Source organism: Ixodes scapularis, unplaced genomic scaffold (assembly GCF_016920785.2).
Source record: "Ixodes scapularis isolate PalLabHiFi unplaced genomic scaffold, ASM1692078v2 PGA_scaffold8__174_contigs__length_109621045, whole genome shotgun sequence".
Lineage (NCBI taxonomy): Eukaryota > Metazoa > Arthropoda > Arachnida > Ixodida > Ixodidae > Ixodes > Ixodes scapularis.
Genome location: NW_024609883.1, coordinates 67,414,412 through 67,440,287, shown reverse-complemented (window position 1 = coordinate 67,440,287; position 25,876 = coordinate 67,414,412). Strand labels below are relative to the sequence as shown.

The following is a 25,876-nucleotide window of genomic DNA, read 5'->3' as shown; positions in this document are numbered from 1 at the left end:
CTTCTGCGTTCATGGCTGAGGGTCCATCGTATACGGTATCGGGTGTGCAAACAGGGTGCCCTAAAACTCTCTTTTGACTTCACATGCGAGTATTGTGCTTTGGTAGTTTTAAAGAACCTTCATAACCACGTAATTTTCATAAAACTGTGTTTGCGTTAAAAATTTAAGATGACAAAACAGAATTAAGCAGATATTTGTTTGGCTGTCCTCGCTTCCGCAGCACGGCTTCTGATTACCTTTTTTATGCATATGACGCCGTGTTGATATCAAACAAGTCAAATTGGACATTTCGTGATTTATACAGCGTAAGGTTGGTCTGCCAGGATGAGGCGACACTGGTTTACACTGTAGATGAGCAATTTTGCCTACAGTGTAAAACAGTGCCGCCTCATCCTGGTAGACCGACCTTACGCTGTATAAATCACTAAATGTCCAATTTCACTGATTATATCCTCTTTTCTCTTTAACGACTGGGAGCTGTGGATTTTGTTTAGAACGGCGTGAACTGGTTTGCGCGTGACGAAACAGGTAAGCGAACCGTTATTTCAAGAAGCATTACTGAACCAGAACCGAACCGGAACAAAATGTAAATTTACTGAATCACGACCCGAACCGAACAGGAATAATGACCGGTTCGATTCCATGCTTTTAACCAAGACGATCTCCTATTCTGTTTACGTGGAACACTAATAAAGAATTGGAATGAATATGTTGAGAAATCGTAAGAATGGTACAGTAAACGTAAAAGTTTACGTTCTAAGGCAGGTTCTACAATATGGTGCTGCAGTTGCTTGTGCTGGCGCCATGTACCGATTGCACTTTGTCAGCAATTTTTTGTTCTTGCCGCAGGTCATATGGATATTTGGGGCTTGTAGCAGCGTACCAGTGGTGCTGTTGCGCAAGTACTCGAAGCAGAGAGTAAGATAGCTTCTTGTGGCATGCAAGAACTAGACATTTTTAAGGCCTTATCAAGCACAGAACACTCTAACCACGTATCTGCGATGGACGGCCCGTTTGCGAAGAAAATCGGTTGTTCTAAGTTTTAGTGACTGTTGCGCCTCGCAAGCTTTCTACGCTTTATCGCGCGATCGATGTCTGCAGTGACACTGAATGCCACGAAGCGCTTTGTGCGACCACCCTTTGGGTTAGCAAATTGAATGCTTTGAGAAAGTTTTCAGATACTTTTACAGTCATCGCCGCATTTGATGTCAGCAGCTTTACGCTGCTTTTTTCAGTACAGAATGTGGCTGTCAATGGTCCTTTTTCACGTTTAGGAATTAGGGGAATGGAATGGTGGAGTTCAACAATTCCAGGAGTGGGAATGGGCCCAGTGTCTTCATTCCGAGGAGTTGGAAGGAATGGAATTGAAATGGAATAGAGGGAGCCCATTCCGCAATCATTCATTTCAACTTTTAAAAAAGAGACAGCTTTAACAAACCGGAGATTCGTAGTATGGCTTTTGTGACACCCTGTTTTGAACGACGCCAAGCCAGCTTTCGTGAGCGCAACGCGTACAATTTACTAAAAACACAACTGTAATTGGGTAAAAATAAAAATCTGGATTACCTAAGTTTGAAGTAAAAAAAAAAAAAAGTGAACGCCAGGATGCACGTGGCTGCGTTGTCACCAGGATACAGATGCACCTTTCGTCCTTGTGCAGTAACACTAAAAAAAAAAGAAAAAAGAAAAGAAATCGTATACCTTCGTTCATTGAAGCGTAGTCCGAGTCACACAAGTGGCTGCTTGCACGAACACGAGACAGATTAAACAGAGAAACCTGCGCGTTAACAATCTACATTTAGCCAGAACTACTGAAGTTGTGAGTATGACCATCCTAATTTATTACACCAAGAAAGCGTAAAGTTTAAAAAAATATCCGAGGAAGTCAATTTCGAGACGATCAAACGGGCCGATCGGAGGGTGCAGTGGTTGAAGGAGCCCTGATGGCCTGGTGGTTTGTTTCTTTCGACGTTGACAAAGGTCACATAAAGAGACATACCTCTTTACATTTCGGTACATGTCCGGCCAGTAAAAACGTTCCTTAATTCTTCCGTAAGTGCGAAGGAGACCCTAATATCAAATTTAGAATTTGATATTAGGGAGTTTTAGGGAACCATTTTCGCACATCCGATACGGTAGGATAGGGCCTCCGGTACGAACTGCGCATGCGCTATCGCAGAGGAATGGCGCATGCGCAGTTCGTACCGGAGGGCCCGTCGTACCGTATCGGATGTGCAAAAACGGTTCCCTAAACCTTTCTATTGAAGCCGAAACGAAACGGAACCGTAATTTCATGTGGCGGTTACCGGTTCATGGGAAACGGTTTGGCGTGAAAAAAAATGAGAGCCGCACCTTCTCGCGGGTTGCGGCGCGAAGCCAATTTGCGAAGCCTATTCGCGAAGGTGGCGTCAGCGGCTTTGTTTTGACTAAACCAACGGTAGCAACGGCATGGAGACAGCTCAATAATAATGAAACCAATATTTCATGGGTGCAGCAGGAATTTGCGTCGGCGAGGAGACTTCAATACTTAGTTTCACCTTACTATAAACCCCCCCCCCCCCCAAAAAAAAAGAAAAAAAAAAAAAAAGCTACCGGTTACCGGAGCCAATTCATAGCTCGGGGGGTGTCGCGTGTGTTCCCGGTTGGGCGAAGCGACGCGGGGAGCGCGAAGTCACGAGCGAGCTATGAACTATGCGGATTGGCTCGTGTAGGTCGTAGCCGTCTATCGTAGTGAAACGGAATATATCGGACTAAAGAGCAATTTTTGTCTGTCTGTGTGCATTTTCTTTTCTTGCTGCTAAGCAATATTTATCAAGAAGAAAGCGAACATAAACATCAAAATAAAAACAAAAGCTGACGGCCGTCGGCGCGCTTGTTTTGCTGTGGCGAAATCTGAAGGCGCCAAGAGGTAAAGCCGCGAGGAGCGCGACACTGCGGCGTCGGTCGCCAGTCGCCCAGTGTGCTGGACGCTGCTTAAACTTTTTTTCGTGCGTTTTCTAAAAACGGGAAGTCGCACGTGGTATCTTTTACCTTTTTTGTTTTGTTTGAATCGCCTTACGATTGGCCTTTTCTGTCTTTCTCTTCAACTTAGTCGTTCGAGCAAGTCGTTCGGGCGTGCATCGTGGGGAGTTTGCCGGTTCGATCTGGATGAGCATCGTACCGGCGTGCGGTCGTGTATCAGTACTGCGTAAGCCCCTAAAGACCCCAGGCTAGCAGTCGTACTTCACTGGCTAAATCCCTCATCTACAGTTGGTACCAATGTCCTCATACTGTCGCAGACTAAACTGCTGCTGTGTATACAACCAAGGACTAATTTATTTCTTGGGGGCATTTTGCGAGTATACGGTGCATACTATCGACACGATGTCACTGTGCGTGCCTCACTAGAGAGTTTTAGGGGACCCTGTTGGCACATCTGATGAGGTACGATGGTCCCTCCGGTGCGAACTGCGGATATGCGAGCCTTCTGCGTTCATGGCTGAGTGTCCATCGTACTGATTCGTACCGTATCGGGTGTGCAAACAGGGTCCCCTAAAACTCTCCTTTTGACTTCACATGCGAGTACTGTACTTTGGTAGTCTCCAAGCACCTGCATAGCCACGTAATTTCCTTAAAACGGTGTTTGCGTTAAAAATTTAAGATGACAAAACAAAATTAAGCAGATATTTGTTTGGCTGTCCTCGCTTCCGCAGCAAGGCTTCTGATTACCTTTTTTATGCATATGACGTCGTGTTGATATCAAAAAAGTCAAATTGGACATTTAGGGATTTATACAGCGTAAGGTTGGTCTGCCAGGATGAGACGACACTGGTTTACACTGTGAATGAGCAATTTTGCCTATAGTGTAAACCAGTGTCGCCTCATCCTGTCAGACCGACCTTACGCTGTATAAATCACTAAATTTCTAATTTGACTGTTGATATCCTCTTTTCTTTTTAACGACTGGGAGCTGTGGATTTTTTCTTTTTTTTAGAACGGCTTGAACTGGGTTGCGCGTGACAAAACACGTAAGCGAACCGTTATTTCAAAAAAGCATTACTGAACCAGAACCGAACCGGAACAAAATGTAAATTTACTGATTCACAACCCGAACCGAACAAGAATAATGTCGACTCCATGCTTTTAACCAAGACGATCTTCTATTCTGTTTTCGTGGAACACAAATGAAGAATTGGAATGAATATGTTGATAAATCGTAAGAATGGTACAGTAAACGTAAAAGTTTACGTTCTAAGGCAGGTTCTACAATATGGCGCTACAGTTGCTTTTGCTGGCTCCGTGTACCGATTGCACTTTGTCAGCGATTTTTTGTTCTTGCCGCAGGGCATCTGGAGATTTGGGGCTTTGTAGCAGCGTACTAGCGGTGCTGTTGCGCAAGTACTCGAAGCAGAGAGTAAGATAGCTTCTTGTGGCATGCAAGAACTAGACATTTTTAAGGCCTTATTAAACACAGAACTCTCTAACCACGTATCTGCAATGGACGGCCCGTTTGCGAAGAAAATCGGTGGTTTTAAGTTTTAGTGACTGTTGCGCCTCGCAAGCTTTCTACGCTTTATCGCGCGATCGATGTCTGCAGTGACACTGAATGCCACGAAGCGCTTTGTGCGACTACCCTTTGGCTTAGCAGATTGCGTGCTTTGAGGAAGTTTTCAGATACCTTTACAGTCATCGCCGCATTTGATGTCAGCAGCTTTATGCTGCTTTTTTCAGTACAGATTGTGGCTCTCAATGGTCCTTTTTCACGTTTAGGAATTAGAGGAATTGAATGGTGGAGTTCAGCCATTCCAGGAGTGGGAATGGGCCCAGCGTCTCCATTCCGAGGAGTTGGAAGGAATGGAATTGAAATGGAATGGGGGGGGGGGGGGGGGGGGGGGGGGGGAGCCTATTCCGCAATCACTCATTTCAACATTAAAAAAGAGACAGCTTTAACAAACCGGAGATTCGCAGTATGGCTTTTGTGATACCCTGTCTTGAACGACGCCTAGCCAGCTTTTGTGAGCGAAACGGGTACAATTTACTAAAAAAACAACTTTAATGTCGTAAAAAAATAAATAAAAACAGTGGTATATCTAGGTTTGAAGTAAAAAAATAAAATAAAAGTGAACGCCAGGATCCACGTGCCAGCATTGTCATCAGGATACAGATGCGCCTTTCGTCCTTGGGCAGTAACAGTAAAAAAAAAAAAAAAAAAAAAAAATAAATGATATATTTTCGTCTAATGAAGCGTAATCCGAGTCACACAAGTGGCTGCTTGCTCGAACACGAGACAGATTAAACAGAGAAACCTGCGCGTTAACAATCTACATATAGCCAGAACTACTGAAGTTGTGAGTATGACCATCCTATTTTATTACACCAAGAAAGCGTAAAGTTGAAAAAAATATTGATTCTATCGAATTCCGCTGATTCTTCCAAGTTCTGGTCAGCACATCTTCGGGGGCCAATGTAGGCTGAAGTCTGAAACCGCGGTTACTTGGACGTGTTTTGTAACGGGGCATCGGTAGCCGGGGCGTGTTAGCTCCCCACAGCTCAAAGCAGGCTTAGTGAAAGCACGGGCTGCAGAACGCAGGGATCTTGGGTTCAATCTTCACCTCGGTCTGATTCAATCTGGATGGGCACCGTACCGGCGTACTGTCTTTTTTTAGTACTGCCGGGCGAGCAGTCATACAGCACTAGATGAATTTTTCATCTAGTGTCACCATACCTGAAAAGGCACACCGAACCGACCGTACGCTGTCTACACTAAAACATCTAATTTCTTTTTTCCACAAAGCACGATGCATATCTTAGACATCTGCGAAAGACCTGAATGCGTAATCGAGCAAATTCCCCAGCAGTGTCCTTGTCCTAGATAGAAAATGCAAGTGGGTTTTCGTCAGGGTGGAGAATAAAAATCAAAATTATTTAAATCGTGCATTCAACAGCAATTTAAATTGCGACGATTTGGCTATGGTGATTTGAATTAACACTTTTCCACAAAACAAAACTGGACATATTTTGTACAAGCCTTTTGTATATCAGTGTCTGCTTCCCATCAATAGCATCATTTGCTAATTAAAGCAAATAATGATCAAGCAGCAAAGATTTATACCAAGCAGCCTTTAAAAAAAAAAAAACACGAAAAAAATACAAAAAAAAAAAACACAGCACATTTAGCGATGGAAAACGTCACTATTTTCTATTTGAAGTGATTTAAATAATGTAGTTTGATTTAAATCAAATATATTGGTTGAAATTAAATAAACCTGACGTACCTGATTTGTTCAAAACATCATGATCCTTTCCCACCTTAATTTCAGTACAATAAACGGCGAAGATTCTGAACGGCGTAGATTCTGGAAATTTAAATTTTATCTTTTATTACGTTTTAAAGAATAGCTCGTTACACGAGAACACCGGTTTATTATACAGCCAAATATGGCATGCTGGGAAGGCGACTAACTAGAAAGTTGAAAACTTCAAGCCCTAGTCACTGGTTCTTATGCACTCTAGATAACGTATCATTTTTAGATTTATTGGATTATTTTTTGAACCGTGTTTTATAAAATACATGAAAACGTCCCCAAGTAAAAGACCCAGCGCCAACGAGGATTTAAAGATAACTAAAGTGCATTGTTCTTATAAAACTAGAATTCACGTCCTTTTGAAAGTACTGAATTTTGTGCGTAAAAAATGGGCAATCACTTTTTTGTTTGGCCTTTTTTAAATTTATATTCTAAAACATTTTTTACCAAAATCGTGGGCTTGTATAAATACAATTTTCATTTTTATATTGTGAACGTTGATACATACTCTAGCACACAGCGAGACAGCCCACGGGTTTATAAACTTGCGTAAGCGAGAAGTGGTAATGTGTTTCCGCTCCGATGATCTTTCTCAACGTCCTTTAGGTATAAAAATATGACGTACCCGTAATTTCCTTAGGTAGCGATATTGCCGTAACCTTAAAGGCATATCCATCCGTATTTTGTTAGCGCTCGTTCTGCGCACTTCTCTTCCGCCTTCGTTGTTTTTGACGCGCTGTTATTCATATATTGCTTAAACATGCACTAACTCACCCACATCGCCACTTGAATTGTGCCCTAATCTCACTCATTTATACAAAAACAGCAATCAAACTATTGTTTCCATTGAACAGGGAAAACTCGAACAGCAACATGGCCAGTGCTTCTTCCGACGCCAATAATCTCGACAATCAACCGCTCGTAGCGAGCATTGTTCCGGAGTTCTACATCAATGCGCACCGACTCCAGCGAACTTTCAGCGTCAAAGCTCTCGACCTACTGGAATTGTCCTTCGCATCAGCCAACGACGCCAGCCAGCAGTTCCTCGACGTGGGCTGTGGGACGGGCGACTTCACGCGGCAAGAACTGCTACCGCGCTGCGAGCCCTGCCGAAGGATTGTGGCCACCGACGCCTCTCCAGCCATGGTGAAGTACGCCAAGGAAAACTTCTCGCACCAGAAGATCGCGTACGAATTACACGACATCGAAAGCGACGCCTCGAGGCTCGTAGAGAAGTATGGCAAGTTCGAGCGCGTCTACTCGTTCTTTGCCTTGAACTGGGTGGAAGACCTCGCGGCGGCTGTCCGAAACGTGGCCGACTTGATGACCGAAGATGGCGAGTGCTTACTGGTGGTGCCGGCTCGCATCTGTCTCTACAGGATCTGGAGGAGAATTGTGGAGATGGACCGGTGGAAAGAGTACAAGAACGTAAGTTGGTCTGCTCATTTAGTTCTTACGCTGCGAACTTTTATGTAACAACGAGAATGGTGTAAGCGCTCCTAGGTACAAAAGCGACGACAGCGGCGTGACGCGTGTCCTCTGACGTGCACATTAGAGTTTTCCATATTAATCCGAGTTGCGTCGCAACGATCCTTTTCTAGTGCTTTCCCCCTAAGATTGCCTATTTGTTTCGGAAACACATACAAAATTGATAAAAAAGTGAAAGCCGTTTACAAATACCTGTAACGCCGAATTGGAGCGCAGCTCTTGAGGAGGAGGAGGGAAGGGTACTGAGGGGAGGGTAGACCCCTCCTCCTTCTCCTCCTCCTCCCCTCATTCTTTAATATGCTCCGGGGGGGTCACGTGACCTCGGGGGGGGGGGGGTGTCACGTGACTTCGGGGAGGGGGTCAGGTGACCTCGGGGAGGCGTGACCTGGGGGTCACGTGACCTTGGGTGTCACATGGGGATCACCTCAAGGTCACGTGACCCCCAAGGTGACCCCCACGTGACCTCAGGCGGTCACGTGACCTTGGGGGTCACGTGACCTCAGAGGGGTCACGTGACCTGGGGGTCACCTTGGGGTCACGTGACCTTGAGATGACCTTGGGAGGGGTCGCGTGACCTTGGGGGTCACGTGACCTCGGGGGTCACGTGACCTTGGGGAGGAGGCCACGTGACCTCGGGGGGTAACGTGACCTCAGAGGGGTCACGTGACCTTCAAAGGATCACGTGGGGTCATCTTGGGGTCACGTGACCTTGAGATGACCTTGGGAGGGGTCACGTGACTTCGAGGGGTCACGTGACCTTGGGGGTCACGTGATCCCAAGATGACCCCACGTGACCCCCAAGGTCACGTGACCTTCAGGGGGTCACGTGGGGTCACGTGACCTTTAGATGACCTTGGGATGACCTTGGTTACGCCGACGCCGACGGCGACGCCGACGCCGCTCAAGCCGGGAACGGGCCCCTAAGAGCTGCGCTCTAAAAAAGTTCTGCGTTAATTTACGGAAGAAGCAACAGCTGCGACACGTCACGCAAAGTCGTTGGGCACCGTGGAGTGCGGAAACAAAGGCGTTCGAAACAGAATAGACATTTGACAACTTTTGTTCCGAACGCTTTTGTTTCGTTTTTGTTCCGGAGCGCGTAATTGCACGACTTCCGGCACGAGCTTCTGTGCTACGGCGTCATTTTGTTATCGAATGTTTTTTTAATCTTTTTTTTTTATCCAGAGAGCGCGTGTTGAGGGCGTAGGGTACTACAAAAACCTTAAGTTTAAAGCCTGTTGTTCACGCTGTGGTGTAGCTCGATTCTCTTTTCGAACGCCAAAACGAACGGTCAAGGAATCATGAGCTCTAGGGGAGCGTGTTCTGCGGCTAACCCTAGCCGGAAATTTTCCCGCAAAATGTAGCAGAAAATTTTTCCCGCTAAATTTAGCGCGGAAAATTCCGCTGCACACGCAGTGGCCCCAAGTTTGGTTTCCGCAGGCGGCGGGCAATTTTTTTTAAGGATTCGGCAACGTCGATGACGGACGCCATACAACGCAAACAACGACATCAACAACAACATAAACAACTACAACACGAACTAACACATCAACAACTACAACCTCAACGACGGACGTCATTTCCAGTGCTGGGAAAAGCCCAAAACAGCTATCGTTGTAAAACAAGTTACCACGGCATCAAGTAAAACACAACGGACAAGAGACGATTCACCCTGCAAAGCTTATCAAGCATCTTAGTAAAACATATAAAATAGCGCAACAGAAACAAGGACAAGAAGTAAACAGGACAGGCGCTAGCGCCTGTCCTGTTTACTTCTTGTCCTTGTTTCTAAACAGGACAGGCGGTAGTAAACAGGACAGGCGGTAGCGCCTGTCCTGTTTACTTCTTGTCCTTGTTTCTGTTGCGCTATTTTATATGTTTTACTAAGATGAACCAACTAGCCCAACAACGTACCTTACTAAACTTATCAAGCATAACATTCGAATATCAATAAGATTTGGGTCAAATGTTTTAGTTACTTAAAGGGGCCCCAATCATAGATAGACGTGCTGCGCTGCGAAGTTTTACAGAACCAATCATAGATAGACGTGCAGCGCAGCACGTTTATCAATGTACAACCAACTAGCCCAAAACCAAGTCCAAGCTTTATTAAGCCCCAATCATATTTAAGCGTCTACCTTTTTTGCGGTTTCCACGTCTCTTGGGGTTCGGGCAAGCCAGCGGGCACGGAGAGAGTAACTAAATATCAGTGCGTCATATTTTAACTGGACGACGCGGAAAGCTCCTCCACCTACGAGGGCAACCCGCGGTGCCGAAAGCGCGCAATATGTGACGTCTTTGGTCCTGCGCTTACTACTGGTCAGAACCGCTAATTTTTTGTAGTCGAGATACAAAATATATGTGTCGTGAACCGTTTCAATTATGTATGAAAGTAGTTTCTGTTCAGCATTTTAGATTAGAGAAGAAACAAATGCAGTTTATAAAGTACGGAAACAAGAAATGACCCGTCGACGTACCCACCACCAAGCGGCGGAAAAAAAACGGCGCATAGATGAGACGCAGACGAACGGCGAGCCTAGAAAGGTCCCGGATGTACGCGGCGGCGCTGCGGTCGTATACCGGCTCGAGGATCCGACCGGTTCCGAGCGTTCCGAAGGCTTTCGGAGCGGGCTTGGCTAAAGCCCCTCGATGTGTTTGGGCTTGTCTTGCAAGTAGCGTCAAATGCGCGAGTGCACGAGGCCCATGTCTCGAGCGGTCCTTGGAAGCAAATGGCGGCGCAGCACTGAAATGAGCGGGCCTTGGAAGCGAATGGCGGCGGAGCACCCGCTCGTGGCACGTGTCTCACGCGCTTCCACAACAATGGTTGGCGGTACTTGTAAAAAACGCTTTTATCAAGGGGCTTTAGGCTTGGCTGGTGATTTTGCCATTTGGCGGTATGGCAGCGCGAAGTGGCTCCCGTTCTGAACTGATATTTACTTCATGTTCGCTGTCGTTTGTGGCCAATGAAGTGTTATGCCGAATTAGTTTTTAATCGTGAAGCAAATGCAATGCGAGCCGCCCTGGCCGCCTGCTTCATACAGCCTATCCAGCACGTGCTTTAGTGGCGCCCTCTCGAGCCGTCGACACGGAGTGCGGCAGCCGTGAGCGCTTGATGAGCTCACTACTCCTACTCTAGTTCACGGCCACTCAAGCCAGGACCTACAACGTCATGAAGGAGGTTATTTTTTGCTTGTTTTTGTAATTCTAATTTGCCTATAACTTTTAAGATAAAGCGAAATCTGAGAAAAGTTTCTTTAAGTTACTACGTTTAGTGCGCTCAGGATCGGTGCGAACTAAAAACCAGACAAAAAAATGTTGCAGGGCCCCTTTAAATCAGTACATAATTTTCAAAGAAGTTGAATAAAGATTAAAAAAAAAAAAAATCTCAAGAGACCGTGCGCGAAGCGAGAAAGAAATTCCGGGAGCGCCGTGCAAATTTCGCCTTGCCACATCTCCACCTACCACGTGACACTGAGAGAGAGAGAGAGAGTCTTGCGGAATTGCTCGCCTGTTCTCGCCTGCTCGGCCTCGTAAGCTCTGTCACTTCCAAGGTCACCTCCGTCGTCTGCTAGAGCCGGTATGCTTTTGAAAAAAAGGTCTACTGATATTTAGATTTTATCACATTTTAAAATAAAAAGGGACAAGTGCGACTACATTAGGAATAAGACGTTATGACACTCACAATACGGCTTCTGCAAATTTTGAATTTGTAAAGATAAAAAAAAAACATAGGGGGTGAAAGTTAGAGGAGTGTTGTTTCCACCATATATTTATTATGCTCACCGGACAGTAGGTGAGGGGATAAACATCGTGGTGAGTAAGCTAATTACCTAAAATAGGTTAATTAACTTTTTAATTATTGGTTTTAAGAGTGAACGTTGCAATCCCAGTATTAACGGCAATTACTATTAGAGGCCAGAGCCACGAAAAAAGGTTGAAAACATAAAACTGTTTTTAAGATATTAGACAGTTTTAGTATAGCGTTGCTGGATCTTACGTACGCAATACGCAATAGTATAGCGTACGCTAAAAATGACCTGCTCGGACCGAATTTAGTTGTGCGTTACGTTTTCGAGTGAACACCGCGCATGATCTTGGTTAAATTTGCTAGGGCCGTAGAATTACGCGTGCTTATAGCGCAACCATGCTCCTGGAAAGAAATATTGAAAAAGAAAAAGTGTCCAATCATTTTATTTCCGAATAAACCAAGCCACAGCTGCCTCGTCAAGCGCGCTTTTCTGCGCGGTACAGAGGCTACGAGCACGAGTGCGGAGCCAAATTCGATCACGGAGCCTCCGTCAGTCGTCCCGTGGAAACGGCACCTTTTATCAATGCTATCGCGGAATGAAATTCATGACCCTGATGTCCAGTGCATAGCGAGAACTTCGACGATTTCTTTTAGAGTCGTTCGTCCGTCGGCGATGAACTGTGGGAATAGGCTTAGCGTTGAGCAGATCGCAGCGTCGACGCACACTGCGAGTGGCGAGCATTTCCACTGTGCACTCCTTGAGCTGCAGGGCGATCTGATTCGACCACGGTAGGTCCCAGAAAGAATCGCCGAGCTGAACACCACGGAATTTCGCGTAACACGGAATTTCGCGTAACACAGAACTTCGAAAACACCACGTCGCCTTTGCTGCGCCAGTCGAGGCAACCGCCATCTTGAAACTGGCGCTCTCGTTATGTCCGAGATCTCTCGAGAGCGTCCCCGCAAGGCCCGCTAGCCAGCAACGGAAAATCCCCAGTGTTGCGTGCGTACGCAATACGCTAGCCCTTCTATTGCGTTCTGCGCATGCGCACTCACGACCCGCAATCTCCTTGCGTACGCAAAGCTATAGCGTACGGTCCACTAAAACTGTCTAATCATTGAGAAATTGGAATTTTCTAACCCGATTTTATAATTCCGCGCGTAGAGCGCGCCACGAGCACTGCACCGCCCACAATGGCCTTCAGAAGACTGACGTAGTCGTTTCAGTCAACCGTCACTTGGGTCGCCCGCGGACCCACTAGACACACGCTGCCGAGATTGTGACGATATGATTGACACACATACGTCATTCTTATAAGCGTCATTCTGGGCAGGGCTTGCGGCGCACTGTTCTTGAGGCTATTTTAAATCGCCCCCCTCCAAAAAAAGAAAAAAAAAATAGTTAAAATTTATGAAAAAATTATTAAAATAAATATTACATTTTTGCAAGTTATTTCAATTTGCCTGGCCTCTAGTTGCAAATGCCATTAATACTGCAATTGCAATATGACCGCTAAGGTCAATAATTAAAGTAAATTAAGATATTTGAGTTAATTAGTCAACTTACCAAGCCAATTGTTCCCTCACCTTAGATTTGCCAAGCCTGCAAAATACATGGTCAAGAGGGCACTGGTCTAACTTTCACCCCTTTTGATTTAAAAAGTATGTTCAAATTAAAATGAAAGCACACTGCACATGCTTCACAAAAAAAAAGAGAAGATAATAAACGACGACCCCTTCTGAATATCTCTTCAAATAGTACTGCAATGCGACAGAGTAAGCTGTTAAAAGTTACTTTAAAGAATAGAGGAAGGATCGAAAACTTAAACTTGAAAGACTGTCCAGAGAGTAAAGGGCCCAAGGCTGCGTAGATGAAGCTGACTAATAACATACTGCCAAAACAAACAACAGAAGTGATCAAGAGCTTCGCACTTTTGTTTTAACGATACCTCCAACACCTGAGATGAGAATTGGCTAAAGAATTCGCCGGACCATTTAATCTCCGAAGCGATTTGCTAGTTGACGAGTAGTATACAACATTTTCATGCTGAAAAACAACAACCCAGCATGCAATCTCTACAGTCCAACACCATAGAGTTATTTAAATGTACGCTAGGGGCTCAACTGGCGCTAGTGTCTATGCGACTTTCGTGGAGCAAATTGAAGCAGACAGAAACCAGTCTACAGGGTGTCACAAAAGAAAATTTACACGGTCTTTTTTACCGCAGAAATAAACTAGGCGTCGCCAAACGCTCATTCTCCGCCCAAAGGTAGAGCTAGAGGTCACAACCAGATGCCAAAGTTTCAGCCCGATCCGATAACTTAATCAAAAGTTATAAATTATTTTCTCAAAATTTCATTGGGAAAATGGTGGCCGACGGAGTTTTCGATCACATGGGGCTCTATGGCACCAGACACCGAAAACGAGTAAAAATGGGCTCCATTTTCCCATTGAAATTTTCAGAAAATCAGTTATAACTTTTGATTAAGTAATCGGATCGGGCTGAAACTTTGGCATCTGGTTGTGACCTCTAGCTCTACCTTTGGGCGGAGAATGAGCGTTTGGCGATGCCTAGTTTATTTTTGCGGTAAAAAAGACCGTGTAAATTTTCTTTAGTGACACCCTGTACTTTTGCGGTGCTCCTCTGCATTCCTATGGGAAAAAGCGCGTGCATTTTTCCTGTTCGCCGGAAAATAACACGGAACACTTTGGTTATTTGGGTCGTACCACATAGTATGCACCTTGATTAACATTGTAAAAGTGTGATTGCTGTAGTTAGCGCATTTTTCTTCATCAGTGAACGATGTTTAACTTCACTACATTTCAGTCCCAAACGTGTGTTCCGCAGTAGGTGTGTAAAAACAAGCGACGATTCAAAGGAAGATTACAATGAAAAAGAATACAGAGTGTGTTCAAGGCTACCCAGCATTTCGGTGATGCTTATATATTGATAATATGCCAGTCATGTCACTATATGAAAAGGACGCCCTCGTGGATGAGCTGATAAAAACATCTAAAACGTAAAGAATAAAGTACGTGGGCTGTGAAAGGTGTCTCTTCGTACTGTTTTCTTTTCCGGGCAGCTTTTATCGGGCACTCGTTCTCAAAGATTTCGAGCGTGCGGGTGATATTTTGAGTGTAGAACTTCGCACTGAGAAGAAAGAATAAAGCGGTACTTACTTACTTAAAATCGGAATATATTACGTGGTCTTCTATTTATTTTGATCGTACGGGCAGTTACTGATCCCGTGCTACGGCGTAGTTCTTGCGGTATCCCTTGATTTCCAGATGTCCTTCGTTCGTTTGCCGCGTATATCCCTCATGCTGAATAGCGCCGACGTCCTGTTCGTGCTAGCAGTGTCCGACAGTGCACACAAATACACGAACGAAGCCGTTTTAGCACCGTTTTTAGTCTGATGAATTTGAAAGAAAAACGCCGTAACTGACCAATTATTTTGTCTGCGAGACTGAGAAATATTCCAAGCTAGCTGGTACGTACGAATTATTCGGGATATTTGCTCTTGTGATCGAGCGCAGGGAGAAAATGCACAACCTTTCCCCATAGAAATGCAACTAGTCGATTTTCGACTGGTTGCTGTCTGCTTCAATTTGCGTCAGCACACTAGCGCCACTTGAACCTCTAGCGTGCATTATAATAACTCTATGCGTGACACCAATGCACCATGCTGGTGGTCACTCCAACATGTTCTTGGTGATATAAAACAAACTGGTGGTGCTAGGTGTATGTTGGAAAAGATACGCACTAAGCAGCAAGGCAATGACAGCTGATGTAACGTCAATGCAAACCATGTTTAAGGAAACAATGACGCATATTTACAGCGAAGTTGTATATGGCTAGGGTTACGTGGATTTTTCATGGGCGTCAACAAAAACTCGCAGCGCCTTCTCTTTGTCGTCATTCCAAGCGCTCCGTGCCTAGTTTCATTCCGCTCTCCCGGGGTGGCGGTCCCGTCGCGCGTGTCTAGTTTCCTCCGGCTCCTCGGGGCGGCGATAGTCGTCCACGTGAATGTATATAAAAGACCAGAAAGACAAGTTTCCGTTCTGCATTTTCAATTACACTTCTCTCGTCGTAATACGGAGGCCGCATAGAGTCCTGAGCAACGCGCCTAAGAAGAGCAACGGCGGAGACGACAACGAGAATGTCAGCGGCGGCGGCGATCGGCAAACACCACCGATGAAGATCGCGCATAAATGTGTTCGTACCTTTGGTCGAAATTCTGTCACATCTGCGTCGTCTGCTAAACAGCTTCGCTGGTCATCTACCTTCGCAGAGTGAAATGGCCCATGATTTTTAAACCTGGTTGCTTTTCACCAACTTGAATCCACAATTTGCGTGCAAGAAAACATGAATAAATTCGCTGCATATTCGAAAGGGTGCGTTACGAATCACCTGTTCTGCTTAAATAGTTGGTAATTTTTGTATCTTAACGTGTCTCTACTCGTGTGATCAAGCACGTGGGACTTCAATCCTGCCAAAATTGCCTTTATGCGCAGACTGCACGTGCTTCCACACACTGGGCTAGATTGCTCGTAAAAGAGAGTTTTAGAGCAGGGGGCCCCACGCTTTGGGTCTCCCTAATAGCTTTGGGTCGCCCAATGGGAAGCTATCTAATGTCTCTTTCTTAACATGTAGGTTGTCGAGCGTTTTATTCCACAAAGCCAGGATATCAGAGACGGGCCGGGCCTCACCTCCTACATGCTGGACATTCTTCAGAAGGCCAACCTCAAGCCGCGCACGTGCAAAGTGCTAACTCAAGACGCACGCAGTATGGATAGAGACGAATTCATCCGTAAGTGCTTTTTGCCATCGCGGCATCATTTTTCATATCCACGCCTTTCGGGGAGGAGATCAAACTATATGGGGCGATTCGTCAGCATGCTTTTAATTTTCCAAGGGCTCTTTGTTTACCCGAAACAAAGCCTGTGACCGGAGTTCTTTACGTCATCTTTCTCCATCGAATGTGGGGTACAAATTGGACGTTATTGCTCCTTCAGCGTTCGAGTGGGATTCGTCTTCAATGGGAGCTTCAGTGATTAAACAGGTGCTCCGGCCAAACGTTCCATTACAACAATTATCACTGAGTTTCAATTGGGTTTCTAATGTGTTTTATAAGAATACATTAGAAACTCAATCGAAACTCATTGATGATTTTTGTAAAGGTTCGGCTACGTCAGCCGGGGGCAGCGTCAAAAGCAGAAATAAATAATTCATGTTGTTATCCACGTGTGTGTAGATCTCAGCCTAGCCTGTAGGGGCGCGACGGTTGAATCTACTTCCCAAGGGACGGGCGGAACGTTGTGGGAATTGACTTCTAAAATACATTTCGTGTGCCAACTTTGTAGAATGGAACTTAGTCGAAGAGGGTCGTGTCTATCTGTGGCGTTGGAATAAGGCGACCCTTTGCAAAATAGCATTCCTCGACATACACCGCCGTAAGTGTAGGGTCGAAATTTGCTTGATTGGTTTGCTTTTTGTTTGATGTGTGACGCTTAAAAGGGCCCGAAGGAATGCAGAACGGGTTGTTCTTTGAACTTACTGGAGACTTTTCCCTGATAGACTTCGTGATCGATTGCCTCTGTTGAGATCTGTCCTGGATTAGACAAGAGCCCTGTCCTCTTTCTGCTTGATACACAACCAAAGTTGTAGAGAGGTAGTGTCAAATAATAAAAAAGTGGATATCACGGGGGTGATTATCTATTAATGCGATAGCATTTATCCTCGCACACACGGGCAGGTTAGGAGGAAACTGAATTTGCGCGTAGGTTACATGACGAAACTTTTCCGCTAAATTTAGCCGGGAACATGGATTTGTCTGTAGGTCCCATGACGTCATGTCACGTGACATCAATTTCCCGCCAAATTTATAGGGGAAACTGAATTGGTGCATTGGTCACGTGACGTCAATTGTTTCGCTAAATTTAGCGGGTAATCTGAATTGGGCATAGGTCAGGCGACGTCCATTTTTCCGCTAAATTTAGCGGGGAAACTAAACTGGCGCATAGCTGATGTGACGTCAATTTGCCGCTAAATTTAGCGGGAAAACTGAATTTGTGCAAAGGTCACGTGACATCGTTTTTCCGATAAATTTAGCGGGAACCTCTACGAGTGTGTAGGCCACTGACATCAATTTTCCCGTCAAATTTAGCGGGAAAACTGAATTGGTGCATAGGTCACGTGACATCAATTTGCCGCTAAATTTAGCGGAGAAACGTAAGTCGTGCATAGGCCGCAAGACATAAATTTTTCGCTAAATTTAACGGGGAAGTTGAATTGGTGCATATGTCACGTAAAGTAAATTTTCCGCTAAATTTAGCGGGGAAACTGAATTGATGCATAGGACACGTCGTCTTTCTGCTTGATAGCCCTGTCCTCTTACTGCTTGATACACAAAATGTTGTAGAGAGAAATAATAAAAAAAGTGGAAACCTCAGTGGTGATTATCTATTAATGGGATAGCAATTATTGTTGCACACACGGGCAGGTTAGGAGGAAATTGAATTTGTGCGCAGGTTACGTGACGTAAGCTTTCCGCTAAATTTCGCGGGGAACCTGAATTTGTCTGTAGGTCCCGTGACGTCATTTGTTGTGACATCCATTTTCCCGCCAAATTTAGAGAGGAAACTGAATTGATGCATTGCTCACGTGACGTCAATTGTTTCGCTAAATTTAGTGGGGAAACTGTACGGCTGCAAAGGTCACGTGACGAAAACTTTCCGCCAAATTGAGCGGGGAACCTGAAAAGCAGCCAGGACAAATCTAGCTAAAAATGTGGAGTGGTAGCCTAATAATACTATCACATTAAAAAATATATATTTATCTGCTCTGGTTGAAGACCCCCAAAATACATTCATATTAAAAATTAAAAATAGCGCAAAAACGACGGGACAAAAAGACGAAGTACACAGGACAAGCGCTAACCGGCAACTAGAGTGTATTGAACGCTTCAAGATTTGCTATCGCTGTGCACGCGCGTAATCTCACCTCAACAGTAACCCGGCGTGCCGCCAAATCAGTAGATATTGCCGCCCACAGCCTGTTTAAAGAGTTAGCGAAACAGCTGCATCTCCCCGCCACACAACCCGAACGAGGAAAGGAAAACGCGTCGTGTAAATATTTACAAGCTAGATAGTGTTGAAGACGACGCACTCTTTTGGTTCGCATATACACCGATGCAACGCTAATGCAAACGTCTTTGTCGCACGCGTGTATTTTTGCCAAATACATCCTTTCCTGACTGAACACCTCTCGTTAAAGAGGCGATTTGAAAGATGGAACAGCTTCAAGGATCTCTAGGTGCAGAACATCGCGCTCTGACTCTGATGCTGTGCACCTGTTGTTGCTATAGGACTACTTTAGTACAAAACACTTTCTTAAGTTGACCCATTGTCACAAGCTGAAGGTTGGACTAAAGCGTAACGAAACACAAAATAACGGAACAAGCAATGTGATATCAATATCAAGAAAGTAGAGTGAAAATCCAAAACCCTCCAAACATTTATCAAGCTCACAAAAGTAGCAAGTACAAATTTCGTAAACGGCGAGCGCACTATAGAACACCAAACGTCACATTACGGGAGTTGTGACATTGTTATGTGACATCAATCAAAGGTAACTCTATGCGGAGCGCAAGTTCGTCTGCTTTTTGCGCAGGGGTTGCGGTGACATCAGAAAGTCGAGCTCTGATTGGCTCGATTGGGAGGATAGTGGGTGGACCTCAAGGCAGCTGGCATTGATGTCTACCCACTATCCTTCAATCAGAGACAGTCGGAAGTCGGCGCGCTGACCTCACCGCAAACTCTGCACAAGAAGCAGACGAAGTTGCACTCGTCATAGGTCTCTCTTTGGTCTTCACATTACACCGACACAAGTAAAAGGGTGTCCAAAACAGGATGATTCAGATCGCATCAAGCGACACTTTCCCGCCCTATCAAGTGAAACTGCGGCAGGTTTTGGATAGTTGGGCTAGTTGGTTGGTCATGTTGAAAATGCATTAAAACAGCGCAAAAACGACGATGGACCAGTGGAAGGAGAACACTGACAACTATAGCCCAAGTACAGGCCCTGTTGCAGGGTAAGTCAACGCTGTGTCTGTGTCCTCCTTCATACGGACAACTAGTCCAACTATGCACACCCTTTTACAATTTCACTTCATAGGGCGGAAAAATGTCGCTTCACGCGTTCTAGAAGTGCCCTGTTTGGACAGCCCTTTAGACGACAACGGCCCGTTTGCTCGAAGCATTAACCGCGGCTAAAGTTAGCCGCAGTTCCTAGGAGAGGGATTTTGAGATTACGTGACTGGCTCGGTAGCGATGCGGAGAAATATGGCGGTGCCCCAGTGAGTGAGCGCCGCTCGCTTTGGAATTAATATGTCGTTGTGGTTGCAATATCGGGCGCGTCAGTCACCAACGAATGGTGCAGGAAGTTTTCGCTTTGCCTTACCTCACCTAAACCGCAAAGCATGGGCAATGACATCGCCGCATTTTTTAGATAGTGTTTCGATTCTGGGCACACCTAAGCCTAAATGAACGCGATAATTGTCGGCATAGCAACGTCTCTAGAAAGCGGATTGTTGATAGCACACAAAAGCAGACGGCGTCCCAACAGACCTTTTTTCTATGTTATCCAAGCGGTTAGCGCTTCGAGCAAACGGGCCCAGGAGCCCTAAATTGGACACTTGGCGAAAACGTCGGCAAGAAATCCGGCGGCCGTGATTGACCGGTGCACATTTGATCTTGGCGCTGGCCAATCACAGCCGTTGAATTTCTCGTCGGCATTTTCGTCTGGTGTCCAGATTAGGGCCGAAAAATCGAAATTTCATCAAATAAGTCCGTCTTTCCTTCGCGAACTGTCTTCTTGCGCTTTACTTATCGCTCTTCCTTGCCAAGTTTGGAATACATGTTAACTCCTCTTTCTTTCAGAAATCCAACTTTCACTAAATCCGATTATGCCATTGCTATCCGAGGAATCAAAGACGATACTCAAGAGAGACGTGGCGGAGGTTGCGCTCAAGTTTTTGTCCGAGAAACCAGCCGGGGATCCGCAGTACCTCTCGGACGTCTTCGTAGTTCATGCAAACAAAATTTCCAACCAAGCTTAAAATGGATTTATCTTTATCAAACCAAGCGCATAAAGTTTTTATTTTCCGCGATGGAACTACGCAATGAAACAGATCAAGCAGCGACAAAATTGCATTGTCACGGCAGTTGTTATCTTTGTTGGGTTTCATACATACCACCGGTAAACCAACCACGCAAGAAAATAGCGCCTGCCCCCCCAAAAAGAAAAAAAAAACAAAAAAAAAAACGGAGGATGACGGAGAATTTAACTGTGCGATAGTGATCAGTGATAATAAGCACTTGAACCCAGTGAACGCCATGACGCTGCACTTTTGGTACTGGTTTATTGGCTCCGTTGAATTTAGTGTCGACTGCCGTCGGACTGAAAATAAAATCGAGTTTAGTGTTTCAAGCATGCAATAAAAACTATAAAGGAGCGGATGGACAGTTTTCAACAATACATCTAAACGTGAGAAGTATTAAGAATAAGGTTGACAACCTCGAAATATTTTTTCAGTCTCTGAGTGTGGAATTTAATGTTTTGTACTAACCGAAACCTGGTCAACGAAAAATGACAAACCACCATATCTACACGGATACAAGTGCGAAAGTGTGTGTGCCGAGAAAAGAAAAGGGGTGGCGGTATAGCTGTCTACCTCCAAGATAACTTGCGGTACGGGGTTATGGACAATCTAACGAGAATAAATGAAGATATAGAAAACTTGTTTGTTGAAGTCTTGAACACCATAATTGGTGCTTTGTACAGGCCACCGTTTGGCAATGCGTATGAATTTATGGCTTTTATTGAAACTACGCTGTGCTTTCTTGAATTTGTATTCGCCTCATTTATAAATTTCGGGGATATAAATATTAATACGCTACCGGACGATCACCACGCCAGAGAATTCCGAGACGTCATTCAATAGCATGCATGTAACAATATAAACGTTCAGTACCAACCAGAGTCACTCCAGACACTCCAACATCGCTTGACATCTGCCTCACGAGCGTAGATATAAATCATGTTACGGCCGGTGCTATTTTATACATTTGTGACCATCTACCCATATTCTGTATAAGGCCTTTTACAAATGGGAAACAAAGTCGTGGTATGGAAAAGTTTTTGGTACCGCATAATAAACGAAGAAGCGCTTAGTACTCTTGGCTGCCTAATAGGGCGGGAAAGTTGGGTCGACGTTTATAGAGTGCAATCCTACAGTTGACTATAAAAGCTTCTTGACGAAATTCAAACACTGTTACGATGCTGCTTTTTCTCTCCGGGAAAATAAGCAAGGACCTAGAAAGATTAGAAAACCGTGGATGACTGGCAAAGTGTAAAAGAACACGAAAAATAAAAACAAACCTGCATGTATCATGCTAGCTCTTATAAAAAATCGTGATCCGCTCCATTGGATTACTTAAAAAGGTTTAGAAACAAATTGAACTCCGACTTAAAAAAAAGCAAAATGTGAATATTATCAAAATAAATTTCTGCATATTCACAATGACCACAAGAAAGTGTGGGATACGATTAACTATCTAACGAGCAGAAAGCAAACACGCAGGAGCGTGAAAGAAATCTTAATAAATGACGAAAGTGTTGTCGGTACAGAACTTGCTGACGAAATGAATCCGCATTTTGCTAGCATAGACACGTGCACAGGAAAAAATGCAAGCTCAGATAACTGCATGCTGGCAAGAAATGAAATGTAATCTATCCTGCTTTTTCCAACAACACCAACTGAAATCGATAAGGTAATAGGTAGTCTAAAAATGACGTTGCAGCTGGTGACGATGAAATAAAAGTGCTACCAATTAAGTACACTGCGAGCATAATAGGTCCTATATGATCCCACATAATAAATATGATGCTTGAGTGCGGTAATTTTCCTGATGAATTAAAAATCGTGAAAGTAACTCCAGTCTACAAGGGTGGCGGATAGACCTCAATTAATAATTATATACCCATTTCAGTACTCCCGGTGTTCTCCAAAATTTTCGAGCGTGTAATCAACGACAGGATATAGGCTTTAAAAAACAAAACTTTTCATTTCAACTTTTAAAAAAGAGACAGCTTTAACAAACCGGAGATTCGTAGTGTGGCTTTTGTGACACCCTATTTTGAACGACGCCGAGCCAGCTTTCGTGAGCGCAACGCGTACAATTTACTAAAAACACAACTGTAATTGGGTAAAAATAAAAATCTGGATTACCTAAGTTTGAAGTAAAAAAAAAAGTGAACGCCAGGATGCACGTGGCTGCGTTGTCACCAGGATACAGATGCACCTTTCGTCCTTGTGCAGTAACACTAAAAAAAAGAAAAAAAGAAAAGAAATCGTATACCTTCGTTCATTGAAGCGTAGTCCGAGCCACACAAGTGGCTGCTTGCACGAACACGAGACAGATTAAACAGAGAAACCTGCGCGTTAACAATCTACATTTAGCCAGAACTACTGAAGTTGTGAGTATGACCATCCTAATTTATTACACCAAGAAAGCGAAATGTTTAAAAAAATATCCGAGGAAGTCAATCCCGAGACGATCAAACGGGCTGATCGGAGGGTGCAGTGGTTGAAGGAGCCCTGATGGCCTGGTGGTTTGTTTCTTTCGACGTTGACAAAGGTCACATAAAGGGACATACCTCTTCACATTTCGGTACATGTCCGGCCAGTAAAAACGTTCCTTAATTTTTCCGTAAGTGCTAAGGAGACCCTAACATCAAATTTAGAATTTGATAATAGGGAGTTTTAGGGAACCATTTTCGCACATCCGATACGGTAGGATAGGGCCTCCGGTACGAACTGCGCATGCGCTATCGCAGAGGAATGGCGCATGCGCAGTTCGTACCGGAGGGCCCGTCGTACCGTATCGGATGTGCAAAAACGGTTCCCTAAACCTTTCTATTGAAGCCGAAACGAAACGGAACCGTAATTTCATGTGGCGGTTACCGGTTCATGGGAAACGGTTTGGCGTGAAAAAAATCAGAGCCGCACCTTCTCGCGGGTAGCGGCGTGAAGCCAATTTGCGAAGCCTATTCGCGAAGGTGGCGTCAGCGGCTTTGTTTTGACTAAACCAACGGTAGCAACGACATGGAGACAGCTCAATAATAATAAAACCAATATTTCATGGGTGCAGCAGGAATTTGCGTCGGCGAGGAGACTTCAATACTTAGTTTCACCTTACCATAAACCCCACCACCAAAAAAAAAAAAAAAATGCTACGGGCCACCGGAGCCAATTCATAGCTCGGGGGGTGTCGCGTGTGTTCCCAGTTGGGCGAAGCGACGCGGGGAGCGCGAAGTCACGAGCGAGCTATGAACTATGCGGATTGGCTCGTGTAGGTCGTAGCCGTCTATCGTAGTGAAACGGAATATATCTGACTAAAGAGCTATTTTTGTCTGTCTGTGTGCATTTTATTTTCTTGCTGCTAAGCAATATTTCTCAAGAAGAAAGCGAGCATAAACATCAAAATAAAAACAAAAGCTGACGGCCGTCGGCGCGCTTGTTTTGCTGTGGCGAAATCTGGAGGCGCCAAGAGGTAAAGCCGCGAGGAGCGCGACACTGCGGCGTCGGTCGCCAGTCGCCCAGTGTGCTGGACGCTGCTTAAACTTTTTTTCGTGCGTTTTCTAAAAACGGGAAGTCGCACGTGGTATCTTTTACCTCTTTTGTTTTGTTTGAATCGTCTTACGATTGGCCTTTTCTGTCTTTCTCTTCAACTTAGTCGTTCGAGCAACTCGTTCGGGCGTGCATCGTGGGTAGTTTGCCGTTTCGATCTGGAAAAGCATCGTACCGGCGTGCTGTCGTGTATCAGTACTGCGTGAGCCCGTAAAGACCCCAGGCTAGCAGTCGTTCCTCACTGGCTAGATTCCCCATCTACAGTCGGTACCAATGTCCTCATACTGTGGCAGACTAAACTGCTGCTGTGTGAACAACTAACGACTAATTTGTTTCTTGGGGGCATTTTGCGAGTATACAGTGCATACTATTGTCGCGGTGTCACTGTGAGAGTTTTAGGGGACCATGTTGGCACATCTGATGCTTGTACGATGGGTCCTCCGGTACGAACTGCGCATGCGCGAGCCTTCTGCGTTCATGGCTGAGGGTCCATCGTATCGGATGTGCAAACAGGGTGCCCTAAAACTCTCTTTTGACTTCATATGCGAGTATTGTGCTTTGGTAGTTTTAAAGAACCTTCATAACCACGTAATTTTCATAAAACTGTGTTTGCGTTAAAAATTTAAGATGACAAAACAAAATTAAGCAGATATTTGTTTGGCTGTCCTCGGGTCCGCAGCACGGCTTCTGATGACCTTTTTTTTTAATGCATGTGACGCCGTGTTGATATCAAAAAAGTCAAATTGGACATTTAGGGATTTATACAGCGTAAGGTTGGTCTGCCAGGATGAGACGACACTGGTTTACACTGTAGATGAGCAATTTTGCCTACAGTGTAAACCAGTGTCGCCTCATCCTGGCAGACCGAGCTTACGCTGTATAAATCACTAAATTTCTAATTTGACTGTTGATATCCTCTTTTCTTTTTAACGACTGGGAGCTGTGGATTTTTTCTTTTTTTTTTTTTAGAACGGCTTGAACTGGTTTGCGCGTGACGAAACACGTAAGCGAACCGTTGTTTCAAAAAGCATTACTGAACCAGAACCGAACCGGAACAAAATGTAAATATATTCAATCACGACCCGAACCGATCAGGAATAATGACCGGTTCGACTCCATGCTTTTAACTAAGACGATCTCCTATTCTGTTTACCTGGAACACTAATAAAGAATTGGAATGAATATGTTGATAAATCGTAAGAATGGTACCGTAAACGTAAAAATTTACGTTCTAAGGCACGTTCTACCATATGGCGCTGCAGCTGCTTGTGCTGGCGCCGTGTACCGATTGCACTTTGTCAGCGATTTTTTGTTCTTGCCGCAGGGCATATGGAGATTTGGAGCTTGTAGCAGCGTACCAGCGGTGCTGTTGCGCAAGTACTCGAAGCAGAGAGTAAGATAGCTTCTTGTGGCATGCAAGAACTAGACATTTTTAAGGCCTTATCAAACGCAGAACACTCTAACCACGTATCTGTGATGGACGGCCCGTTTGCGAAGAAAATCGGTTGTTTTAAGTTTTAGTGACTGTTGCGCCTCGCAAGCTTTCTACGCTTTATCGCGCGATCGATGTCTGCAGTGACACTGAATGCCACGAAGCGCTTTGTGCGACCACCCTTTGGGTTAGCAAATTGAGTGCTTTGAGAAAGTTTTCAGATACTTTTACAGT

The 25,876-nt window shown here is 44.9% G+C and overlaps 1 protein-coding gene across 1 annotated transcript; it reads left to right on the top strand.

Annotated features, from left to right (window-relative positions):
* Window positions 1–7,157: 7,157 nt before the first annotated feature.
* Window positions 7,158–20,637, top strand: LOC120839662 (juvenile hormone acid O-methyltransferase-like). Its single transcript, XM_040209983.1, has 3 exons — window positions 7,158–7,712; window positions 16,173–16,329; window positions 20,459–20,637. The coding sequence occupies exons 1-3, from the start codon at window positions 7,158–7,160 to the stop codon at window positions 20,635–20,637; spliced, it is 891 nt and encodes a 296-aa protein (XP_040065917.1).
* The last annotated feature ends 5,239 nt before the right edge of the window (window positions 20,638–25,876 follow it).